At 44.5% G+C, this 24,301-nt stretch overlaps 1 protein-coding gene and 1 long non-coding RNA gene across 2 annotated transcripts; both read right to left on the minus strand.

Annotated features, from left to right (window-relative positions):
- Positions 1 to 261: 261 nt before the first annotated feature.
- LOC139433627 (octapeptide-repeat protein T2-like) lies at positions 262 to 1,010 on the minus strand. The gene is made up of 2 exons (XM_071202712.1): positions 411 to 1,010; positions 262 to 309 (listed from the first exon to the last, which is right to left on the minus strand). The coding sequence occupies exons 1-2, from the start codon at positions 1,008 to 1,010 to the stop codon at positions 262 to 264; spliced, it is 648 nt and encodes a 215-aa protein (XP_071058813.1).
- A 17,006-nt stretch (positions 1,011 to 18,016) lies between these two features.
- Positions 18,017 to 18,966, minus strand: LOC117444236 (uncharacterized). Its single transcript, XR_004551759.2, has 4 exons — positions 18,910 to 18,966; positions 18,439 to 18,546; positions 18,171 to 18,307; positions 18,017 to 18,070 (listed from the first exon to the last, which is right to left on the minus strand). It is a non-coding gene; the product is annotated as an uncharacterized lncRNA (long non-coding RNA).
- Positions 18,967 to 24,301: the final 5,335 nt, after the last annotated feature.

Consider the following 24,301-nt stretch of genomic DNA (forward strand, 5'->3'; position numbering starts at 1 on the left):
TATATATACCAATATATACCAAGCTTCCATGACTGCTTAGGATCCAAGCTTTCAGGAAATGTATAATATGTTCAATTTGAACCATGTTCATCCAATAATGAAGTACAAAAACTAATCTGACTATCGCCAATGTACACAGGCATGTTCAAGAAGGACACCATCACCTTCATGGCCGTTAACCCCTCCGCCTTTATTACCATCCCTTTCACCCGTAGCCCCTCCGGCAGTCTCTCTTTTCCTTCCACATATCTCATTGTCACCTCATATCCCTCCCCCTTCCTCCTGCATCCCACACTCCCCACACTCATCCTGTATTTCACACAGCATGTCCAACATAGAAATCGTTCCCCTCCCTCCCTCCACCGTGACAGCCAGTATTTGGTCAGCCATGTACCCGATGTCTTCATTACCCTCTCTTTCCCACCTTCCTCCTCCCCTTGAACTTTTTCCACTCTCTTTCCCCTGGTTTTTTCCCTGTTCCGATCTGTTTTTATCTCCTTCTTCACCCGTTTTTTTTGCTTTGTCCAGGCCCCTCCTCCTTTCCCTTCGTCTCCATTCCCAGACTTCTCTCCTTCTCCCGTTTTCTTCCTGCTTTCCTCCTCCTCCATTCTTCTTTGCACACTCTTCTGTGCATTCTCCGTCCTGTCGCTTCCTTTCGGTGCCTCGCAGCTCTTCCCTGCATGTCCACTCATGCCTCCGCTGCTGCTCCCCGCACCCATTTCCGGGTTCTCTCCCGCGCCGCTCACCCTCTCTCTCGGCCCCGTAGGAGCCATTTTCATGCTTGCTTCTGCCACAGGAGCACCCACCTCCTCCTCTCCTTGTGTCTTTGCTTTCTTCCCCTCCTTTACTTTTCTTTCTCTGGCTTCCTCCGCCATTCTCTCCACCTCAATCCTCCTCTGTTCCACCGCATCCGTATCTTCGCTTCTTATTTTTTCCAACCTGACGGTCACCCCTTTTATATTCTTTCCTTTTGTAGAGCTCACCTCCATCTTCTTGACCTTCATATCCATCTGCTTTACAACTTTTCATCTCTCTTCTCCAGAATTCTCCGCTGCTTTAAGCTCAGCTCCTTCCACATTCTTCCCCTCCCCCCACATTCCAGACATTCCTGAACTCACGTTGTTATCCTCCGTATTTCCGTCTATACTGTCCATATTGTCCCCCCAATATAATACCCCCCAGCAACGCTGTTTAGGGGGGTGTTTATCCAAAAAGTAATCCAAAAAAGGTATTTGATACTCCACTTTGTCCGTGTTTAGCTCCAAACAATTCAACAGCTCTTTCTCCGTACATACACTCAGCGCCCCTAGTGTCTCAGGGTGGTATGGCCGTAAGCAAAGAGTTTGGAGGGATATTGGCTACTTGTAGCTGAGAGGGGCTGGATGTCTCAGGGCCGAGTTTGGGTGCTGAAAGGCGGACTGACAAACCGCCTTGTCGATACCCAGCAAATGTGGGTTCTGCAGGGGTCCCCAGGCCTGCCTGTGAGCCTGTCTCCCCCTCTCCAGCACCTGCGAGCTCTCCGGGGTCCTGGAGAGGCATTTTCAGGCTTCTCTCTGCACCCTTTTTCCCCTACAAAAATGACTTTTAAATGGATACTTTTGGATGTAAATGGTTCACTGTGTCATGGCTATGGGTCTCTGAAACAATCAGGCTTTTAGCACACTGTTAGCAGAGTTGAATCCGATTTTTAGGATAAACTAGTTTAAATCACCGTTGTCACTATTGTGGGGGATCTAGGAATGTACCTGTGTGTGTTGCGGAGCTTCCCTGCACTTTAAATCCATTGATTTGCATTTTTTTAGGGTGTTTTTGACTGTTTTTGCACTGTGCTCACTTGGCTGATTTGCCCTCCTGTGGGGACACATGATGACTGGCACGGAAGCCTAGGGCGTGGGCCCGGGTGGAGCCGCCGCGGGTGCATATCTTGGTGGTAGTAGCAAATATTCAAATGAGAACTTTGAAGGCCGAAGTGGAGAAGGGTTCCATGTGAACAGCAGTTGAACATGGGTCAGTCGGTCCTAAGAGATGGGCGAACGCCATTCTGAAGGGTGGGGCGATGGCCTACGTCGCCCCCGGCCGATCGAGAGGGAGTCGGGTTCAGATCCCCGAATCTGGAGTGGCGGAGATAGGCGCCGCGAGGCGTCTAGTGCGGTAACGCAAACGATCCCGGAGAAGCTGGCGGGAGCCCCGAGGAGAGTTCTCTTTTCTTTGTGAAGGGCAGGGCTCCCTGGAATGTGTTCGCCCCGAGAGAGGGGCCCGTGCCCTGTAAAGCGTCGCGGTTCCGTCGGCGTCCGGTGAGCTCTCGCTGGCCCTTGAATATCCGGGGGAGAATGTGTAAATCTCGCGCCAGGCCGTACCCATATCCGCAGCAGGTCTCCAAGGTGAACAGCCTCTGGCATGTTAGATCAAGGTATGCAAGGAAAATGTCTGCCTTATGGATAGAGTTAACGTGGGTCTTGTCCTTCAAATGTACACTTGTCCGCACAATGGAAATGTGAAGTCAACTTCCGATGCAAAGTCCCTGCCAGTGGCAGGACACATTTTACCAACTGTGCCTACACACATGCAAGACTTGGGGGTGCTCTATGCATGTGTCTGAGGGTAAAATAATGGCATGCCCCCATTTTTTTTAATTCAGTTTTACCAGGGGCACGAACTTCTGACCGGTGTTCCCTCTTGGTTTAGTCCGTGGGGGAGTGCTTACGTCCGGGGGTCCGGGGTCTCACGGTGTGTGAGGTTATGGAAGTATATGTCTATATATACTGATGTTTATTCATGCACAATGCCCCCCTGTTTCTGACTGGCTGGTCCCGATATATATATATTTATACACACACACACACACACACACACACACACACACACACACACACACACACACACACACACACACACACACACACACACACACACACACACACACACACACACACACACACACACACACCCTTCATAATGCGCCTTCTCCTCGTTTTCCCAGCATTCAATGGATTATCCGTAAATCATACAATCAAAACCAAAACGTTGATTTATCTGTTTTCCCGAATAACGTCGGTTTTTTGGTTTTCCGTTTTTCCGAAAAACCAAAAAATGACACCGGTTCTTTCTTAAACGTTGTTCATATGTTTTGGATGCATATTGTTATAGTATTTTTTCAGGCTGTTACATACAATTAGCCTCTGTTGCTACCTGCTGGTGGTGAGTAAATATTCAAATCAGTTAAAATTGACAACCAGTCCGCGATTTTTTTTTAATGTATCTGCCGGTCCTTGGCACAATAAAGGTTGGGAACCCCTGCTCTAATAGACGCTACTCAAGATGGCGCAGACAAATCAACTTCCGGTGATACAGAAGAAATTAAAATAGTCGACCTGAGACGCAGCCCCTGTCTCAGCCTGTCCCTCTCAGGAGCCAAGCCTGGAGAGGACTGCCCAGAGTGGGTAACGCCCCGATTGCACCCGCCTCTTGAGACATCGCCCCCCAGAACTGGGGGATTGCCCAGGGCTGGCCCACCTTCATCTGTGTCATCTCTGAGAACCACGAAAGTTACATGGGAAATAAGCCCCTCCTACACCTCTATATAAACAGCGTGTGGAAGCCCTTTCCGGCTCACTCTGTCCTGATGCAGCGCAGCGAATGCATCTCTTGCTCACGTGTATAGCTGCATATCCTCCTTAATGCTGAAAACTCACACACACAGCTACATGTTCCTATAATACACACTGCTTGGATTTGTTCACCTTTCAGGGCTATCCTGGCGGGACTTTGTTTAGATATAATAAGCCCAAACAATCAAAGACTCCTGGGTTTACTACTGAAGATGTGTATTAGTAGTAGCTATCACTCAACGTCATTTAATATTTCTTGGGGTCTAAGGTGGGAATTGGATCTGCCTCGGTGGAGAGCAAGGATGGCCAGTGCATTCAGTCCTATAGCCGTCTTGGTAGCAGGATTCAAACCCTTTCTTCCCTGACTCAGCGAGTGCCCCATGTTCTCATTTCTGTGGCAGGTTCATTCTCTGGCGGCCCCTTATAATTCACTGCCTGATACTCTCTCCTCCTCACTATAATTCTAATCCTAACTGTCAAACCCTTTGCAGGTTGTAACCTAAAATGGACGCTGTGACAAAGGTAACTTTGTCACTGTGGACTGACGGCTTCGGGCCTTGTAATATTGCACATGTGGTTTAGTTTGAAAGTGTTTCCCCTCCCGTTTTGTCTGTGGCTGGTGATTGGGTTCACCTGGTGCCCTGTGTTGTCTCCTCCCCCCTCACCTGTGTCTTATTTGCCTGATTAGTGTGTGTGTATTTAGGCTCTGGTTTCCCTGTCAGTGGACAGGTAGTGTGTGTGAGATCCTTGTTGCTGGTGACTGTGTTCACATGAAACAGTAAGATTGAGGCTGTGTCATGTACCTCAAGGAGTAATAAATGCCCACACCGGGTTATGTTTGAACTCTCTGCCTCCTTGCTTGGTCGGGCCGCTCAACGGTCAGTCTCACGGACGCCCACGTGCTTACTCCTCCTCATGCCTTGAAACTAAAATGGCGGCCCACTTGAAATTAATTAAGAGAACAATTGAATTGTAAATAAATAAGGAGACAACATAACAATTTGTAATGAACTTTTTATTGGGGTTATTACAAAGGTCAAACATAGGATTAAGAAAATACATGGCAATTTACCTGCTTACGGGAACATACCAACCCAGTCAAACGGCATTTCGTGTTCACCAACACGATTTTTAATCTATTGATTCGTGTTCACCAACACGATTTGCCCCTTTTTTTCGCGTTGCACAGCACGATTTTAAAAGCAATGTATTTCTACTGGTAATGTGTTTCGTGCCTGCAGGCTGCAGCACGTCTTTTTCTCCGGTCGGGTCGTGGAAGACCGGAAGCTGTGTGGTTCATAAAACATGTTCTTACTCAATATCAAGCCACAGTTATTGCTTTTATTTTAAATCGTATAATTTCGGACTTTTGTTGCCGTCTGTGAGGAAAATAAATGGGGCTCAGAGCCTCAGGATACTGAAATCTGTATTTTTTAAATCTTTTTTTCCTTCTAATTTGTTATTCTTTTCAAAATAACACACTGTTATTTACTCACCAATAACGCACAATTATCCTTGCTTTTATTTATTGGTTTAAACATTAAATAACAGATTAAGGTCAGATTAAGAAATGTGCAGAATATGACAGTTTAATGGTGGAGGTACACACATATTGATAGATGTCTTGTAATGCACTGTTGAGGAACCTGTGACCCAAGTTTTTCATTCATTGCATAACTACACCGTAGTTGTGTATGATATGTCAATAAACCTTTGAAAATCTTGAAAAGGATGTGCAAAATAGCCATAATATACAGTCTTTAATTAACTATCAGTAGAGAATAACGAGTAATGAATATACTTTATTACTTGTTTCCATTCATGTCAATTGCAGATACATGTTTAGTCTTCTCAAGCACCAACTATCAAATATCTCTCCTGATTGTTGGCACTTGACACAAATCACCTTACCCGAATTTTACTCAGGTGTAAGTAACTAAAGTCTGATTTAAGGGTTGTTTATATTTCACATAATTAACTCAAATAAATGCAGTGGAGTAAAAATACCAGGTTAACCTCTGAATTGTAGTGGAGTAGAATTACAAAGTAGCAATGAGCTGTCATGTGGGTATATATTAATATATTAATGCTGCGCATTATGGACACAAGCGATTTTCACCCATTTATTAATTATATGTTTTACATTTGATAACACCAATGTGTTTAATACTGGCAACTTCTAAATGTGGGAAAAACGAAAACGTTCAGTAGAGACGTCCCATAGAACATTTTGCGAAACACAATAGACAGCATGTGTAGTTCTGGGGGGGGTGTTCGATTCCAGTTTTGGATAGTCTGGCGTGGTTTCGTTCCATTTCACACAGCTGTTTGACGCTCTGCGTAACCTTACGGGACTGTAGTCCTAAACGATGGATGGGGATTATGGGTAGTGTAGTGTCTTCGGCCATCCTAAACTCAGAAATGTTGACAATCGCAATGATGCTCGAAATGTCCCTTATAGGCCTGCGTCTGTTTCCGGTTATTTTTATTTTGAAATTCAGTTCCTGACGGACGCCAAAAAAGCCCGAGATTATGGAATTAAACCAATAAATAAAAGCAAGGATAATTGTGTGTTATTGGTGAGTAAATAACAGTGTGTTATTTTGAAAAGAATAACAAATTAGAAGGAAAAAATATTTAAAAATACAGATTTCAGTATCCTGAGGCTCTGAGCCCCATTTATTTTCCTCACAGACGGCAACAAAAGTCCGAAATTATACGATTTAAAATAAAAGCAATAATTGTGGCTTGATATTGAGTAAGAACATGTTTTTATGAACCACACAGCTTCCGGTCTCCCACGACCCGACCGGAGAAAAAGACGTGCTGCAGGCAGTAGAAATACATTGCTTTTAAAATCGTGCTGTGCAACACGAAAAAAAGGGGCAAATCGTGTTGGTGAACACGAATCAATAGATTAAAAATCGTGTTGGTGAACACGAAATGCCGTGAGACTGGGTTGTGATATCTGGTAATAACTAACACATGTGTCAGTTAACCCGAGACCTCAACATTCACAGACAGTCGGGGTATATTAGTTTTTGTACTTCATTATTGGATTAACATGGTTCAAATTGAACATATTATACATTTCCTGAAAGCTTGGATCCTCAGCAGTCATGGAAGCTTGGTTTCATATTTTTAAAACAAATTTAGGGCTATGATAATCCTCTTTGCACATTTTTAATATTCAACTTTTCATAAAAGCAGGAATATGTTCACTGGTTTTGGCCCGTTATCTCAGGATGAGCAGGGCTCTCATAGATAATGCACATATGGTGATATAGCTTAGGCTGAGACCAATCCATAGATACCTTATTTGAGAATATTGGACCTTGTTAAGATGGTCAACCTCCTGGTGAAATATGCGCATATTGCACAAGATTAGGATTGTATGCATTTATGTCATAATACAATGTCCCTAGACTTTCAACTAATCGATTATATTATACATTTCCTGAAAGCTTGTATCCTCAGCAGTCATGGAAGCTTGGTTTCATATTTTTAAAACAAAGTTAGGGCTATGAAAATCCTCTTTGAACATTTTTAATATTCAACTTTTCATAAAAGCAGGAATATGTTCACTGGTTTTGGCCCGCTATCTCAGGGTGAGAAGGGCTCTCATAGATAATGCACATATCAATGCAGAGCCTGGATCAATACGTATCCAATGAGACCCTGCAAGTCATTCTCAAACATTGTGGAGATAAAAATGTCCAGGTGCTCATATGAACTCTACTTATTTAACTTGTTAAATGTCCACCGTTATGGGACTGTAGCTCAGGCCAGCTTTGTCCCTCAGCCTTGTTTCATACATCACTGCAAAGCTCAGACTGAGGCCGTTCCATAGACACCATGGATATCAATGTCAGACCTTGTTTGGACAAACAGTGACCAATAAAGAGATGTGACTTGTGTGCATGAAATGTACAGGAATCTGTCCATTTCATCCACATTTGACGACCCATCCAGGGTGGCTTTCTTATCCAGGAATTAGTGTGTGAAACCTGGGTAACATTGATGTGAATATAGGGAGAATATGTCCATTTCATCCAGGGAGATGTACAGGGCTTTCTTACTCAGGAATTAGTGTGTGAAAGCTGGGTAAGATTGCTGTGAATATAGGGAGGATATGTCCATTTCATCCACATGTGACGACCCCATTAAAAGTGCATGAAATGTACAGGAATCTGTCCATTTCATCCACATTTGACGACCCATCCAGGGTGGCTTTCTTACCCAGGAATTAGTGTGTGAAAGCTGGGTAAGATTGATGTGAATATAGGGAGGATATGTCCATTTCATCCACATTTGACGACTCCCATTAAAAGTGCATGAAATGTACAGGAATCTGTCCATTTCATCCACATTTGACGACCCCATTAAAAGTGCATGAAATGTACAGGAATCTGTCCATTTCATCCACATTTGACGACGGCATTAAAAGTGCATGAAATGTACAGGAATCTGTCCATTTCATCCACATTTGACGACCCATCCAGGGTGGCTTTCTTACCCAGGAATTAGTGTGTGAAAGCTGGGTAACATTGATGTGAATATAGGGAGGATATGTCAATTTCATCCACATGTGACGACTCCCATTAAAAGTGCATGAAATGTACAGGAATCTGTCCATTTCATCCACATTTGACTACCCCATTAAAAGTGCATGAAATGTACAGGAATCTGTCCATTTCATCCAGGGTGGCTTCCTTACCCAGGAATTAGTGTGTGAAAGCTGGGTAAGATTGCTGTGAATATAGGGAGGATATGTACATTTCATCCACATGTGATGACTCCCATTAAAAGTGCATGACATGTACAGGAATCTGTCCATTTCATCCACATTTGACGACCCATCCAGGGTGGCTTTCTTACCCAGGAATAAGTGTGTGAAAGTTGGGTAACATTGATGTGAATATAGGGAGGATATGTCCATTTCATCCAGGGAGATGTACAGGGCTTTCTTACCCAGGAATTAGTGTGTGAAAGCTGGGTAAGATTGATGTGAATATAGGGAGGATATGTCCATTGGCAAATGTAAGGGGAGAGAAACAGAGCAGAATCACTGCAGAATCAGGTCTGTGTGCAGGCTTTCACACTCACAGACACCCAGGCTCACTGCAAAGCTCAGACTGAGACCTTTCCATAGACACCATGGATATCAATGTCAGACCTTGTTTGGACAAACAGTGACCAATAAAGAGATGTGACTTGTGTGCATGAAATGTACAGGAATCTGTCCATTTCATCCACATTTGACGACCCATCCAGGGTGGCTTTCTTATCCAGGAATTAGTGTGTGAAACCTGGGTAACATTGATGTGAATATAGGGAGAATATGTCCATTTCATCCAGGGAGATGTACAGGGCTTTCTTACTCAGGAATTAGTGTGTGAAAGCTGGGTAAGATTGCTGTGAATATAGGGAGGATATGTCCATTTCATCCACATGTGACGACCCCATTAAAAGTGCATGAAATGTACAGGAATCTGTCCATTTCATCCACATTTGACGACCCATTCAGGGTGGCTTTCTTACCCAGGAATTAGTGTGTGAAAGCTGGGTAAGATTGCTGTGAATATAGGGAGGATATGTCCATTTCATCCACATTTGACGACCCCATTAAAAGTGCATGAAATGTACAGGAATATGTCCATTTCATCCACATTTGACGACCCATCCAGGGTGGCTTTCTTACCCAGGAATTAGTGTGTGAAAGCTGGGTAAGATTGATGTGAATATAGGGAGGATATGTCCATTTCATCCACATGTGACGACTCCCATTAAAAGTGCATGAAATGTACAGGAATGTGTCCATTTCATCCACATTTGACGACCCCATTAAAAGTGCATGAAATGTACAGGAATCTGTCCATTTCATCCACATTTGACGACGGCATTAAAAGTGCATGAAATGTACAGGAATCTGTCCATTTCATCCACATTTGACGACCCATCCAGGGTGGCTTTCTTACCCAGGAATTAGTGTGTGAAAGCTGGGTAACATTGATGTGAATATAGGGAGGATATGTCCATTTCATCCACATGTGACGACTCCCATTAAAAGTGCATGAAATGTACAGGAATCTGTCCATTTCATCCACATTTGACGACCCCATTAAAAGTGCATGAAATGTACAGGAATCTGTCCATTTCATCCACATTTGACGACCCATCCAGGGTGGCTTTCTTACCCAGGAATTAGTGTGTGAAAGCTGGGTAACATTGATGTGAATATAGGGAGGATATGTCAATTTCATCCACATGTGACGACTCCCATTAAAAGTGCATGAAATGTACAGGAATCTGTCCATTTCATCCACATTTGACTACCCCATTAAAAGTGCATGAAATGTAAAGGAATCTGTCCATTTCATCCAGGGTGGCTTCCTTACCCAGGAATTAGTGTGTGAAAGCTGGGTAAGATTGCTGTGAATATAGGGAGGATATGTACATTTCATCCACATGTGATGACTCCCATTAAAAGTGCATGACATGTACAGGAATCTGTCCATTTCATCCACATTTGACGACCCATCCAGGGTGGCTTTCTTACCCAGGAATAAGTGTGTGAAAGTTGGGTAACATTGATGTGAATATAGGGAGGATATGTCCATTTCATCCAGGGAGATGTACAGGGCTTTCTTACCCAGGAATTAGTGTGTGAAAGCTGGGTAAGCTTGATGTGAATATAGGGAGGATATGTCCATTGGCAAATGTAAGGGGAGAGAAACAGAGCAGAATCAGGTCTGTGTGCAGGCTCTCACACTCACAGACACCCAGGCTCACTGCAAAGCTCAGACTGAGACCTTTCCATAGACACCATGGATATCAATGTCAGACCTTGTTTGGACAAACAGTGACCAATAAAGAGATGTGACTTGTGTGCATGAAATGTACAGGAATCTGTCCATTTCATCCACATTTGACGACCCATCCAGGGTGGCTTTCTTATCCAGGAATTAGTGTGTGAAACCTGGGTAACATTGATGTGAATATAGGGAGAATATGTCCATTTCATCCAGGGAGATGTACAGGGCTTTCTTACTCAGGAATTAGTGTGTGAAAGCTGGGTAAGATTGCTGTGAATATAGGGAGGATATGTCCATTTCATCCACATGTGACGACCCCATTAAAAGTGCATGAAATGTACAGGAATCTGTCCATTTCATCCACATTTGACGACCCATCCAGGGTGGCTTTCTTACCCAGGAATTAGTGTGTGAAAGCTGGGTAAGATTGCTGTGAATATAGGGAGGATATGTCCATTTCATCCACATTTGACGACCCCATTAAAAGTGCATGAAATGTACAGGAATCTGTCCATTTCATCCACATTTGACGACCCATCCAGGGTGGCTTTCTTACCCAGGAATTAGTGTGTGAAAGCTGGGTAACATTGATGTGAATATAGGGAGGATATGTCCATTTCATCCACATGTGACGACTCCCATTAAAAGTGCATGAAATGTACAGGAATCTGTCCATTTCATCCACATTTCACTACCCCATTAAAAGTGCATGAAATGTACAGGAATCTGTCCATTTCATCCAGGGTGGCTTCTTTACCCAGGAATTAGTGTGTGAAAGCTGGGTAAGATTGCTGTGAATATAGGGAGGATATGTACATTGCATCCACATGTGATGACTCCCATTAAAAGTGCATGACATGTACAGGAATCTGTCCATTTCATCCACATTTGACGACCCATCCAGGGTGGCTTTCTTACCCAGGAATAAGTGTGTGAAAGTTGGGTAACATTGATGTGAATATAGGGAGGATATGTCCATTTCATCCAGGGAGATGTACAGGGCTTTCTTACCCAGGAATTAGTGTGTGAAAGCTGGGTAAGATTGATGTGAATATAGGGAGGATATGTCCATTGGCAAATGTAAGGGGAGAGAAACAGAGCAGAATCACTGCAGAATCAGGTCTGTGTGCAGGCTTTCACACTCACAGACACCCAGGCTCACTGCAAAGCTCAGACTGAGACCTTTCCATAGACACCATGGATATCAATGTCAGACCTTGTTTGGACAAACAGTGACCAATAAAGAGATGTGACTTGTGTGCATGAAATGTACAGGAATCTGTCCATTTCATCCACATTTGACGACCCATCCAGGGTGGCTTTCTTACCCAGGAATTAGTGTGTGAAAGCTGGGTAACATTGATGTGAATATAGGGAGGATATGTCCATTTCATCCACATGTGACGACTCCCATTAAAAGTGCATGAAATGTACAGGAATCTGTCCATTTCATCCACATTTGACTACCCCATTAAAAGTGCATGAAATGTACAGGAATCTGTCCATTTCATCCAGGGTGGCTTCCTTACCCAGGAATTAGTGTGTGAAAGCTGGGTAAGATTGCTGTGAATATAGGGAGGATATGTACATTTCATCCACATGTGATGACTCCCATTAAAAGTGCATGACATGTACAGGAATCTGTCCATTTCATCCACATTTGACGACCCATCCAGGGTGGCTTTCTTACCCAGGAATAAGTGTGTGAAAGTTGGGTAACATTGATGTGAATATAGGGAGGATATGTCCATTTCATCCAGGGAGATGTACAGGGCTTTCTTACCCAGGAATTAGTGTGTGAAAGCTGGGTAAGATTGATGTGAATATAGGGAGGATATGTCCATTGGCAAATGTAAGGGGAGAGAAACAGAGCAGAATCACTGCAGAATCAGGTCTGTGTGCAGGCTCTCACACTCACAGACACCCAGGCTCACTGCAAAGCTCAGACTGAGACCTTTCCATAGACACCATGGATATCAATGTCAGACCTTGTTTAGACAAACAGTGGCCAATAAAGGGATGTGAATTATGTTTTAAATGCCTATTGCAAAAAACAGAACTGGTGGTTTCTAAGTTTTGACCTGCTTCAAAATGTCCATTGCTGTTCATTTCACCATTAATTAGTACAGGCCAAATGTAAGGGGAGAGAAACACAGCAGAATCACTGCAGAATCATGTCTGTGTGCAGGCTCTCACACTCACAGACACCCAGGCTGATGCAGCTGGCTTCTGTAGCCAGTAACACATTCATATGCGTTGATATCTGGTAATAAGTAACACATGTGTCACTTAACCCGAGATCTCAACATTCACAGACAGTCGGGGTATATTAGTTTTTTTTGTTAAATGTCCACCGTTTTGGGACCGTTGATGGGCTGTTAGGGATAAAACACATATGGCCACATAGCTGTGGCTGAGAGCTATCCATAGCTTCCTGTTTTGATAATATTGGGCCAAAAAGGTAACAGTGCCTATATAATCACATGCAGTCAATGTTCACGGTTTCTGGGCTGTAAGTCAGGCACACCCACCAGAACCTCATGCCCCTGGCTTGTTTTGTTGTATTCAACATAGACAGGCTGGGGTCCAGCACCACGGAGAGCGCCTCCCCGCTGCTGCTGCTGCTGCTGCTGCTGCTGATGATGGAAGGTGTAACATTTTACTCTATTTTCCCCCCTCTCTTTTCTCCCTGCTCCTGCTGAGTCCATGAACTCTCTGAGAAGTCACTCACATGCAAATATCCCCCAATCAGTGTGCGTATAAACACACACTAAGGGTTATGCATTGTGGGTGGGGGTCCATGAACTCTCTGAGAGAGTGAAAGACAATGGAAGTCACTCACATGCAAATATCCTCCAATCAACATCTCAGGTGTTGTGGGGGTTTTGGATTTGGAGGTATCTGGTATGTTCTGAAAATATTTGACCTTGTTAATGCAGCTGGCTTCTGTAGCCAGTAACACATTCATATCTTGTAATAACTAACACATGTGTCAGTTAAACCGAGATCTCAACATTCACAGACAGTCTGTGTATATTAGGTTTTTTTTAAGCATGTTTAGGGTACATTAGCAATGGTTATATTATGAAAATGTGTGAAAGAAAAAGTGGGGTTTGAACCAGTGCTCCCTTGATCCGAACACTAACGCCCTAGCCACTGTGCCACACGCCTCCTCATATCAAGGCTTAGGGTCATTCAATCGTGACAATAAACAGACAGTCAGGTTAAACCAGGAACACATTTGTATTTTATTGCGACATCTCAATGCATATTTACAGGTTTATTTTGCAGCTGTACAGCAGGAAAGAGCCACAGACAGCTTAGTGTTGCATATCTTAAATGCGTTAAAAAAAGTACTAAGTTATAATATAATAAACAATATGCTAAAACAAAAGTACTACAATATGCAAAAAAAAAGTACTAAGTTATAATATAATAAACAATAGACAATATGCTAAAAAAAGTACTAAGTTATAATATAATAAACAATATGCTCAAAAAAGATAAAAACTAAAAAAGTTACATCATTTTCAAAAATATGAAAAAATACAGGAAGGAAGGACATGCGGTGCATTACATTGCATTTAGTGCAGCAGCTTGTCGCTGAAGGTGCTGCACAGTGAGGACAGGGTGTCTCTTCCGCACACACTGGTCTGTTCATCCACCTATGTAGTAGCCTACTCATCCAGCCACTCGGAAAGATTTTCTGTTCACTCCGTAGTTGAACTTCAGTTCAGTGTCCACTTTGATGTCCCTTGTTGCTTTGAAGAGGATAGTATGCACGTCCTCATCATCCAGCCTCAAAACAACACAAAGCGGCTTGATGTTTGGATTCTTTGATGAATGGTTTATCTTGCGGCCAAATGTTTCTACACCATCATGACACGGGCATGGCCACGTTTGTGCCTCCCCACCAGCGTTGAAGAAGAACAAGTAAGCGGATTGGTCTCCTTGGTCCTTCATCATAATTTCCCCTTCAGCTTTCGTGATGACCTTTCCATGGTAGTCACACACTATGTCACCTTCAGTGAAATGTGTTGTTGCAACAACTCCTGTGATAAAGAGAGCATAACATATCGAGTTAGATGATGAACGAAATAAACTTTGCAAGTTGGCACACTTTTCAAAACGCTATAGTGCTAATTTGAGTGATACTATTTCCTCAATTGTCTTACCTTCCCCCTTTTGTCCATCAAAAGATTTGATGGCAAGGCCTTTCCACTTCTGCCGAGAACAACTGTTCAAGATGTTCTTATCACTCTCAATGACGTATTTGAGGGCTGGTGTCCACATGTCCAAAATGTCTTGCGCCTTGGGACAGTTGGACGTCCACCCCTCCTTGCTAATGAGACGTTCTATCTTTCCGCCTGATGGCTTCCGATATGTGTAGTATTCTGAAAGAAAGGATACGATAAATTCAGTCATGAATTTGTGACACTGAATACAATTGCCAACTTTTAATGATTAAAATGGTTCATACCTTTCATGGAGTCACAAAAGGTCACTTGAGCCACGTGATCTTTGTCCCTCTGGCAGACAAGAAGAAACAGTCGCATTCCCCTCTCACAAACTCAGGGCGAATAAATTCATAGTACCCCTGGTACCACTGTGGGAACAAGGAAGTGAATTAATTGACTGTAATACACTAAACACTTTGCGTAATAATAAAACATTCTGCTGCTTAATAACTTACAGCTTCCTCCTCCAACGTTAAGGCTATTGTTGCAACATGCGTGGCCCCGGTTTTGTGATTCTTGATGCCAGATATCTTCCGTCAGTAAGCTTGCGGTTCACCCACTCTCTTACCTGGAAAACAATGACAAATTAAAATGCATTAATGTCTAAAAAACTCAATTAACAATATATAATATACAACATGTCTCTATTTACAGCACTTTTCCCCACGTTTCAAACCCTTAATTCATAAATGCTGAATTAAATGCTGAATTCACACTTACAGTCATGCCTTCAACAGCTCCTGGTCGCTGAAAGTGGCACAACATCATCACTGCTTCACAGTAGTAGCGGTACCACGTTTTCTCAGTTGGCGAGACCACTATCTTAGAGATAGCCATCCTGTTGTAGATGTCCAAGAACCTTTTCTTTCCACTCCGCAGAACCTGGTTGCAGTCATGAACGGTGGGCATGCCGTCCACAATTCGATCGTATCTAAACAAAGAATAAAAAGGAGAAACAGGTTGTTTATAATAGTCAGGATTGTACTAGGAGAAAACATTAAGTACGCCACAGAAGGACAATACAGAATGAATAGTAAAGGTAAAACATGTACTGCATACGTTCCCTGAATGTTTCCTTGCAACAGGTTTCCGCATGGTTTTCAAGAAGTCGATGTACTTCTGAATCTTAATCCCGTCTTCATTCAAATCGACGCTCTCTTTCACGTACTGCAGGAACCTGATTATGTTTTTCATGTAATTGAGGATAGTGGCTGCAGACAAGCCTGAATAAGCATATTTTTAACAAATCAATATGAAATTAGGCCCCGTTCAAGCAGACTCTAACATATATTGAACAGTTTTCCATATGCTTACTCGTTTTGCAGTGAACAGTTGCTTAACTTTGACACACAGCTTATGAAACTATTTACAAAAAAAAGGAAAATGGAGGATGCAAATGGAAAATAACACTAGTAGCAGCATACATTGAAAGTTACTCAGGCCCCTTGTCATGCAGGCTCCAAGCAAAATATACAATGCAGTGTTCTAGGTCGGTAAATTACAAAAAAGGTGTTTTACAGTGCCACCTACCTTCTCACCAAGTATTTTCCCCTGAAAAAAAAAAGGGTCTATATCCATGAGTGAGTGCTGTAGTGATGACACTCAAAGTGTTCACTGCAGTGTGTGTGTGTGTGTGTGTGTGTGTGTGTGTGTGTGTGTGTGTGTGTGTGTGTGTGTGTGTGTGTGTGTGTGTGTGTGTGTGTGTGTGTGTGTGTGTGTGTGTGTGTGTGTGTGTGTGTGTGTGTGTGTGTGTGTGTGTGTGTGTGTGTGTGTGTGTGTGTGTGTGTGTGTGTGTGTGTGTGTGTGTGTGTGTGTGTGTGTGTGTGTGTGTGATGGCGAGTGTGTGTGTGTGATGGCCATGGCCATCTCTTACCTGGTAGCTACATATCCAACCAGGCAAGGTCCTTCCCTTCTCCTCCAAATGACGTCCTGGTGACGCCATAGTCCCAGAAGAGTTCCTCTCCAACCTTAATGTTCTGTATGGTGAGGAACACTAACACCGGTCTGGGGCCATCTGGGAAGGTCAGGTCAAACCTTTTGGCCTTTAGGTTGGGACGCTTCCTGGAGTGATTCAGGAAGCGTCCATATGTCTCCACTTCAGGGTGGCAGTCACAACGGGAGGAGGCGTCAATGCACAACTCCTTAAAAAAGAAGCGGTAGATGGAATCATCCCTTCGATGTCCCTCAGCTACTGAGATAAGGGTGCCGTGGTAATCGCACACGACATCCCCTTTGTCCATGGGACATGTGGCGACGACACCTTCAGTAGGAAAATAGAGAAGGGCGTTAGTGTTTATGGAGACATTCCAATCATTTACCTTTTTTAAATGAGCCTGCATTTCACACAATATAGGCAGTGGCACTCACCTATACCCTTCTCCCCCCCAAAGTCCCGGACAGCAAGCCCACGCCAGCTCTGCTCTGAAATAGAGCGGATAAGGCTCTGACTGGATGTTGGCGCGCCTAGAGGAGCGACCCATCCACGCACAACATCCTGTACGGAGTGGGTGTTGCTAACCCAGCGCTCCTTGGTGAGGGACCGTCGCACCGCCTCCTCGGTGGGTTGTGTGGCATGCCTGCCCATTGCCTGACCTGTGTGTGACGAGTTAAACGAGTGAGCAGTGCAATCAAGGGAACAATAAGAAAAGGGGAACACAACACTGCCTGAGTGCAAAATACTTACTGAGAATGTAGGACGTTCTCTCCAGGAGCTGCACATTCCTCCACTTTCTATACAATGGCCTGTATGCAGTGAAGCCGGCCCCTACACACAGCCTCTTACTAGGCGCCACAGAGTGCAGAGAGGACGGAAAGACCTCCAAAAACCTGTCCCACTGAATGCCCACGGTTACAGGCGGTGTTGGCAGGCTGGAGGGGGAAAATAAACACCATGTCTATTAACGCTACTGCAGGGCCGCTCACTGGCCAACAGTTCACCCTACATGAGAAGGACACAGCGAGCGGGCATCTGATGCAGTTGAAAGTGGGCCTCCACTCTGCTGTATACCAATCAATAGTCTCAACATAGTGAAGGCAGTATTATATTGATCCCACAACATAATTTACCTCTGCAGGGTTAGCGCACATAAAACAGTACGTTTTCCTTTTATATTGCTCTGCATTGAGCATTTCTATATCTGCCATGAGTCCCACAGTAATAGACAACAACAACAACAACAACAACAACAACAACAACAACAACAACAACAACAATTACAGCGTTTTTGGAGTTCAAACTGTGAAATCATTAAATAATTTTACATCATCACAATAAGTTCCCATATGGCACCCCACTACTCAAAAAAAACCGCCAGCTGACTCGTCTGAACACATACCTGTGGAGGTGGAGGGCGAATCGGAGGAGGAGGGCGTCTCGTCCACCGCAGCCCCAGGTTCTTGTGGCAAATACCTGTGTTGATGGAGGACTGCTATGAGTGCCTTGGCAGTATGCATTTTTGCGAAGCTCTTATTCCCCAGTTTGAAACATGCTCGTTGAGTAAGTCACTCACTTCTTTCTGAGGCGCTGCAGGTCAGAGTAGATGTTGGTCAGTGGGTTGCCGCCACAGTCCACAAAGAACCTGCCCTGCCCTGAGGTCAGGCCTTTGGTGGCTTCAGCCCTCACATGGCAGAAATAGCACTCCAGCAGCTTCAAAGATACGGTGGAACATGCACATGAAAAAAGAGACACATCATCAAAAAACACCTCATCATAACTCTGTTCAACCCCTAATACACAAAAGACTGTCGTCCCATTTCAAGAATAATATAATGACCTACCTCGTCCTCTTGCTGGCTGAGGGTGAAGGTATGCCCTGCCGCCTTGGAGCTGGTTAGCCGGATGGTGGTACCGTCATTACCTGTGGTTCTATGCAACCAGTCATGCACCTGTGAGGGTGGGAACATAGCGGTGACACCAATGTTTAGGTTAACAGGGGGCAGAATGATTTGGTTCACACGCATGCACACGCCCATAAATTGTACTTTGGTCAATTTAGAAGTACCAGAGAATTATATGTTGCAGGTAAAAGTCCTGCATTCAAAAATGTTACTCAAGTAAAAGTAGAAAAGTATTATCATCAACATATAGTTAAAGTAGCGGCAGTCAAAGTAGTGATTGTGCACATTGGTCCATTTCAGAATAACATATATGATATGTTTTATAATGATTGATCATTAAAGTGTTGAAGTCCTAATGGTACTTCAATAAATGTACTTAGTTACTTCCCAACTCTGGTCACAAACACTTACCTGGAACTCCACCACTGCCTCTTTAGATAGCTTGTGTCGAATGAGAAGAGCTGTGACACAGTAGCTACGGTAGGCCGTGAGGTCCGATCTGGGAACTATTTGGCCAGAAACCAGACGGGACTTTATATAGCCCACTTTGTCCTCAGCTGCAACCAGGATGTCATTGCTTTGCCTAACACACACACACACACACACACACACACACACACACACACACACACACACACACACACACACACCTTGTGTCAGTGCATAACATAATACGAAAAACAACATACATAAAAACATATACCTCATTGTTTGATCAGCGTTCAACAAATATATATAATACAAAAATATACACGTACCCACACACCGGCCAGCCGGGCCACGGACCACCCTTGTAGCCTACAGATAAATTATACATCTACTATGCTCATATACTGTATACTGTTATGGCTAGATTCCCCAGTCAAGCCAAAACATAAAAGAGATATTAATATTATATCATTTAACTTGCAATATCATGAGCATATGACTCGATCCTAATGCAATAATCTGGCCAGCCCTGCAGCCCGTTCTAGGTTCTGATTGGCTCTCTAGCTTCTGACTGGCTGTCCAGGTTGTCAATCACAGCCGTGGGCATATCATACTATTGGTAACATCGCTAAATTTACTAACTGATATCTGTATGTTGTTACTTCGGCATCATTTTAAAACGTGTATTACAATTAAATCACTTGTTGTAGTTGTAGCCCATAGTTTAGCATACTCATCCCGACTCAGCCTGGTTGTTTATGGCCCTTGAGCCACGATGTTATGGGGCCAGAAAAACTGTGAATTAGGACCCGCTAGCCGGTACTAGGCCAAGTGGAAATGCCACCGGGCTCGGCACGCTTAAAGCGAGCTCTGCGCTGCAGAGGAAACACGCCATTACTGATCAATCATCAAACGAAGCTCGGGAGCTTGTCTGATGAGTGGACCTCTGACGCGGGTTAGCATGGTGCTAACTATGGTGCTAACACACTCGCCGTATAAATATGGTATGCTTCATGCAACCTGTACAAACTAGTTATCATATGAAAGCTGAGATTCCACATATTCACTTCACACTTCCACTTAAAACGCTTGAAAAAAATGTCAATTTTGTCTTAACCAAAATGGCGTGAAAGTATAAATGTAATACAAGTTTAAATTTACCTCATTGGACGTCCAAGGAGAGGGGACATCTTGTTCCTAAAAATTGGTCGGATGAGAAGAGAAATATATGTATGTATGTATTGATAGATATATATATATATATACCAATATATACCAATATATACCAAGCTTCCATGACTGCTTAGGATCCAAGCTTTCAGGAAATGTATAATATGTTCAATTTGAACCATGTTCATCCAATAATGAAGTACAAAAACTAATCTGACTATCGCCAATGTACACAGGCATGTTCAAGAAGGACACCATCACCTTCATGGCCGTTAACCCCTCCGCCTTTATTACCATCCCTTTCACCCGTAGCCCCTCCGGCAGTCTCTCTTTTCCTTCCACATATCTCATTGTCACCTCATATCCCTCCCCCTTCCTCCTGCATCCCACACTCCCCACACTCCCCACACTCATCCTGTATTTCACACAGCATGTCCAACATAGAAATCGTTCCCCTCCCTCCCTCCACCGTGACAGCCAGTATTTGGTCAGCCATGTACCCGATGTCTTCATTACCCTCTCTTTCCCACCTTCCTCCTCCCCTTGAACTTTTTCCACTCTCTTTCCCCTGGTTTTTTCCCTGTTCCGATCTGTTTTTATCTCCTTCTTCACCCGTTTTTTTGCTTTGTCCAGGCCCCTCCTCCTTTCCCTTCGTCTCCATTCCCAGACTTCTCTCCTTCTCCCGTTTTCTTCCTGCTTTCCTCCTCCTCCATTCTTCTTTGCACACTCTTCTGTGCATTCTCCGTCCTGTCGCTTCCTTTCGGTGCCTCGCAGCTCTTCCCTGCATGTCCACTCATGCCTCCGCTGCTGCTCCCCGCACCCATTTCCGGGTTCTCTCCCGCGCCGCTCACCCTCTCTCTCGGCCCCGTAGGAGCCATTTTCATGCTTGCTTCTGCCACAGGAGCACCCACCTCCTCCTCTCCTTGTGTCTTTGCTTTCTTCCCCTCCTTTACTTTTCTTTCTCTGGCTTCCTCCGCCATTCTCTCCACCTCAATCCTCCTCTGTTCCACCACATCCGTATCTTCGCTTCTTATTTTTTCCAACCTGACGGTGACCCCTTTTATATTCTTTCCTTTTGTAGAGCTCACCTCCATCTTCTTGACCTTCATATCCATCTGCTTTACAACTTTTCATCTCTCTTCTCCAGAATTCTCCGCTGCTTTAAGCTCAGCTCCTTCCACATTCTTCCCCTCCCCCCACATTCCAGACATTCCTGAACTCACGTTGTTATCCTCCGTATTTCCGTCTATACTGTCCATATTGTCCCCCCAATATAATACCCCCCAGCAACGCTGTTTAGGGGGGTGTTTATCCAAAAAGTAATCCAAAAAAGGTATTTGATACTCCACTTTGTCCGTGTTTAGCTCCAAACAATTCAACAGCTCTTTCTCCGTACATACACTCAGCGCCCCTAGTGTCTCAGGGTGGTATGGCCGTAAGCAAAGAGTTTGGAGGGATATTGGCTACTTGTAGCTGAGAGGGGCTGGATGTCTCAGGGCCGAGTTTGGGTGCTGAAAGGCGGACTGACAAACCGCCTTGTCGATACCCAGCAGCTGTGGGTTCTGCAGGGGTCCCCAGGCCTGCCTGTGAGCCTGTCTCCCCCTCTCCAGCACCTGCGAGCTCTCCGGGGTCCTGGAGAGGCATTTTCAGGCTTCTCTCTGCACCCTTTTTCCCCTACAAAAATGACTTTTAAATGGATACTTTTGGATGTAAATGGTTCACTGTGTCATGGCTATGGGTCTCTGAAACAATCAGGCTTTTAGCACACTGTTAGCAGAGTTGAATCCGATTTTTAGGATAAACTAGTTTAAATCACCGTTGTCACTATTGTGGGGGATCTAGGAATGTACCTGTGTGTGTTGCGGAGCTTCCCTGCACTTTAAATCCATTGATTTGCATTTTTTTAGGGTGTTTTTGACTGTTTTTGCACTGTGCTCACTTGGCTGATTTGCCCTCCTGTGGGGACACATGATGACTAGCAAGGAAGCCTAGGGCGTGGGCCCGGGTGGAGCCGCCGCGGGTGCATATCTTGGTGGTAGTAGCAAATATTCAAATGAGAACTTTGAAGGCCGAAGTGGAGAAGGGTTCCATGTGAACAGCAGTTGAACATGGGTCAGTCGGTCCTAAGAGATGGGCGAACGCCATTCTGAAGGGTGGGGCGATGGCCTACGTCGCCCCCGGCCGATCGAGAGGGAGTCGGGTTCAGATCCCCGAATCTGGAGTGGCGGAGATAGGCGCCGCGAGGCGTCCAGTGCGGTAACGCAAACGATCCCGGAGAAGCTGGCGGGAGCCCCGGGGAGAGTTCTCTTTTCTTTGTGAAGGGCAGGGCTCCCTGGAATGGGTTCGCCCCGAGAGAGGGGCCCGTGCCCTGTAAAGCGTCGCGGTTCCGTCGGCGTCCGGTGAGCTCTCGCTGGCCCTTGAATATCCGGGGGAGAATGTGTAAATCTCGCGCCAGGCCGTACCCATATCCGCAGCAGGTCTCCAAGGTGAACAGCCTCTGGCATGTTAGATCAAGGTATGCAAGGAAAATGTCTGCCTTATGGATAGAGTTAACGTGGGTCTTGTCCTTCAAATGTACACTTGTCTGCACAATGGAAATGTGAAGTCAACTTCCGATGCAAAGTCCCTGCCAGTGGCAGGACACATTTTACCAACTGTGCCTACACACATGCAAGACTTGGGGGTGCTCTATGCATGTGTCTGAGGGTAAAATAATGGCATGCCCCCATTTTTTTTTATTCAGTTTTACCAGGGGCACGAACTTCTGACCGGTGTTCCCTCTTGGTTCAGTCCGTGGGGGAGTGCTTACGTCCGGGGGTCCGGGGTCTCACGGTGTGTGAGGTTATGGAAGTATATGTCTATATATACTGATGTTTATTCATGCACAATGCCCCCCTGTTTCTGGCTGGTCCCGATATATATATATTTATACACACACACACACACACACACACACACACACACACACACACACACACACCCTTCATAATGCGCCTTCTCCTCGTTTTCCCAGCATTCAATGGATTATCTGTAAATCATACAATCAAAACCAAAACGTTGATTTATCTGTTTTCCCGAATAACGTCGGTTTTTTGGTTTTCCGTTTTTCCGAAAAACCAAAAAATGACACCGGTTCTTTCTTAAACGTTGTTCATATGTTTTGGATGCATATTGTTCTAGTATTTTTTCAGGCTGTTACATACAATTAGCCTCTGTTGCTACCTGCTGGTGGTGAGTAAATATTAAAATCAGTTAAAATTGACAACCGATCCGCGATTTTTTTTTAATGTATCTGCCGGTCCTTGGCACAATAAAGGTTGGGAACCCCTGCTCTAATAGACGCTACTCAAGATGGCGCAGACAAATCAACTTCCGGTGATACAGAGGAAATTAAAATAGTCGACCTGAGACGCAGCCCCTGTCTCAGCCTGTCCCTCTCAGGAGCCAAGCCTGGAGAGGACGGCCCAGAGTGGGTAACGCCCCGATTGCACCCGCCTCTTGAGACATCGCCCCCCAGAACTGGGGGATTGCCCAGGGCTGGCCCACCTTCATCTGTGTCATCTCTGAGAACCACGACAGTTACATGGGAAATAAGCCCCTCCTACACCTCTATATAAACAGCGTGTGGAAGCCCTTTCTGGCTCACTCTGTCCTGATGCAGCGCAGCGAATGCATCTCTTGCTCACGTGTATAGCTGCATATCCTCCTGAATGATGAAAACTCACACACACAGCTACATGTTCCTATAATACACACTGCTTGGATTTGATCACCTTTCAGGGCTATCCTGGGGTGAGATTGTTTAGTTATAATAAGCCGAAATAATCAAAGACTCATGGGTTTACTACTGAAGATGTGTATTATAATTGTTATATGTGAGTGATAGTGAAAACACTACTATGGTAGCTATCACTCAACGTCATTTAATTGTTCTTGGGGTCTAAGGTGGGAATTGGATCTGCCTCGGTGGAGAGCAAGGATAGCCAGTGCATTCAGTCCTGTAGCCGTCTTGGCAGCAGGATTCAAACCCTTTCTTCCCTGACTCAGCGAGTGCCCCATGTTCTCATTTCTGTGGCAGGTTCATTCTCTGGCAGCCCCTTATAATTCACTGCCTGATACTCTCTCCTCCTCACTATTATTCTAATCCTAACCGTCAAACCCTTTGCAGGTTGTAACCTAAAATGGACGCTGTGACAAAGGTAAC

Source organism: Pseudochaenichthys georgianus, unplaced genomic scaffold, assembly GCF_902827115.2.
Source record: "Pseudochaenichthys georgianus unplaced genomic scaffold, fPseGeo1.2 scaffold_760_arrow_ctg1, whole genome shotgun sequence".
In the NCBI taxonomy this organism is placed as follows: domain Eukaryota; kingdom Metazoa; phylum Chordata; class Actinopteri; order Perciformes; family Channichthyidae; genus Pseudochaenichthys; species Pseudochaenichthys georgianus.

Coding starts and splice junctions, on each gene's coding strand:
- LOC139433627 (XM_071202712.1), bottom strand. CDS start 1,010: ATGGATATGAAGGTCAAGAAGATGGAGGTGAGCTCTACAAAAGGAAAG. Junction 310..410: donor AGGAAGGTGGGAAAGAGAGG/GTAATGAAGACA, acceptor TGTGAAATACAG/GATGAGTGTGGGGAGTGTGG.